Source organism: the organism of the source record quoted next, assembly GCF_019968955.1.
Source record: "MAG: Porospora cf. gigantea A chromosome Unknown PgA_NODE_5249_length_1936_cov_315.554, whole genome shotgun sequence".
Classification (NCBI taxonomy): Eukaryota; Apicomplexa; class Conoidasida; order Eugregarinorida; family Porosporidae; genus Porospora; species Porospora cf. gigantea A.
In genome coordinates, this window is record NW_027151742.1 from 1 (window position 1) to 1,936 (window position 1,936).

Here is a 1,936-nt window from a genome sequence, read left to right on the forward strand (position 1 = left end):
CCCCTCCCCCTCCCCGCCCCTGCCCTCGCCTTTTTTGTTTTTGTTTTTGTTGTTGTTGTTGTTGTTGTTGTTGTTGTTGTTGTTGTTGTTGTTGTGGTTGTTGTGGTTGTTGTTGTTGTTGTGGTTGTTGTGGTTGTCGTACTTGTCGTAGTAGTGGTTGTTGTGGTGGTTGGCGTCGTCGTCGTAGTTGTTGTTGTCGTTGTCGTAGTTGTGGTTGTAGTGGTTGTTGTTGTCGTGGTGGTGGTTGTGGTTGTTGTTGTGGTTGGTGTCGTAGTTGTGGTTGTTGTGGTTGGTGTTGTTGTCGTTGTTGTCGTAGTTGTGGTTGTTGTGGTGGTTGTGGTGGTTGTGGTGGTTGTTGTTGTTGTCGTTGTTGTCGTAGGTGTGGTCGTAAAACAGGCATCTGAGCAGCAACCTTCTTCATTGCATGGCCAAAGTGTGAAGCCAGTCAGACATTTCTCGCAATCTTTGACAGCAATGTAGGTCTTCAAAGCATGGCACTCATCACCTCTAACAAAACACTCAGTGGAGCATGCCGTGGGATCTGTGCAGGGATACATGTTGTAGCCGTCTAAGCACTTCTCACATTGAGATTGTGACACATAGCTTTGCAATGGGTGGCAGCCGGCGGCGGGCGCAGGAAAACACCCATCAGAGCAGGCAGAGCTGTCATTGCAGGGGTACTGAATGAAGCCGGTGAGACATTTGTTGCACTGACTCTGGGAGATCCAGCTAAGCAGCGGAGTACATGAAGTGTCGGTGATCGCTCCTAATAATAATTTTGTGTTGGTCGACCTGAAGAGAGTGAGAAAAACCTACCACATGAAGAGAGTGAGAAAAACTTACGGTACCACGGGTGTTGGTGGTTCTTTCGCCTCTAATCTGGCCAGCAATTAAAGAATATCTAGTAAGACATTTAAAGAACGAGAGCAGTATTTGATCTATCGCAGAAACGTTGCTGACCTTGTAAGATGTTCCAGGGTTCCACAGGGATCGACTTTCTTGACGGTTTTGCCGCCCGCCAATACACGATGATTTCTCCATACACACCTAAAAGTGCTGCCCCCTGGCTTGTCCCCCAGGTTGGGGCATTGCAGGCACGTTGCTGCGTTGCATAGCGCAGGCAGATCAGGTGAACACACAAGTGGGTCTGACACTGCGCCATCCATCACAACGGAGCCCTCTAGGACAGCGACAATCTCGTCGATAGGCCGCAGTACGCATTCAGTCGTTATGGCGTCCCATTCCCATCGTCCGCACGACGGGGTTTCTTCACAGAGCGATAAACAACGTCCCGGGCCAGGAACCTGCGTGCCGCCCTTGTGTGCACCGAATACAAGATGGTCCACGAATGACTCCGTCGACTCTACCCTGTGTCCGTCCGTCGCAAAGTGAATTTGCTGACACCAAGGATTTTCTTGAAACACGGGTGCTCTATGGGCGATTGAGCATATGTCCTCACACTGCCGTGATGTGGCGCGATTTGGGTCAAGCGAGAAACTATCTGCGCAAGATGCAGATGCTGACGAGAGAAGCAGCCTCACAGCCAGCCGCATGTGGCAATATTGAAAAGAGACAATTGTCTCTGAGTCACCTTGTCTGTGGCGACTAAGATCGCACACACTATGGGGCTAGACGACACGATTCTGATTTCAGCTAGGTCGTATCGATCTGTATCATTAGATATGAATCGTATCGTCTACTTGTCGGCGATCGTCTCAACGCATTTGTATCACAATCGGAACCTAGTTGTCACTATTGTGTTGCAATCAAACAAAAGGTGGTCACTATGTGACCTGATAACATCTCTTAATGTAAAGGGTCCTCCAAGCAGCTTAGGCTTAAGCTCTCTCGCCACGAATCCTCCTCGCGAGGTGGATGTCCTTTGGCATGATGGTTACCCTCTTGGCGTGGATGGCACAGAGGTTGGTGTCCTCAA

At 49.6% G+C, this 1,936-nt stretch overlaps 2 protein-coding genes across 2 annotated transcripts; one reads left to right on the top strand and one right to left on the bottom strand.

The window, feature by feature from the left end:
• KVP18_005178 (uncharacterized protein) lies at positions 1–821 on the bottom strand (the record flags this gene model as incomplete). The annotated part of the gene is made up of 2 exons (XM_067949559.1): positions 1–412; positions 817–821. Coding segments are annotated over 2 exons (417 nt in total), but the record flags the coding sequence as incomplete, so codon positions are not given.
• KVP18_002636 (uncharacterized protein) lies at positions 152–480 on the top strand (the record flags this gene model as incomplete). Its single annotated transcript, XM_067953683.1, has 1 exon — positions 152–480. A coding segment is annotated over one exon (329 nt), but the record flags the coding sequence as incomplete, so codon positions are not given.
• Positions 822–1,936: the final 1,115 nt, after the last annotated feature.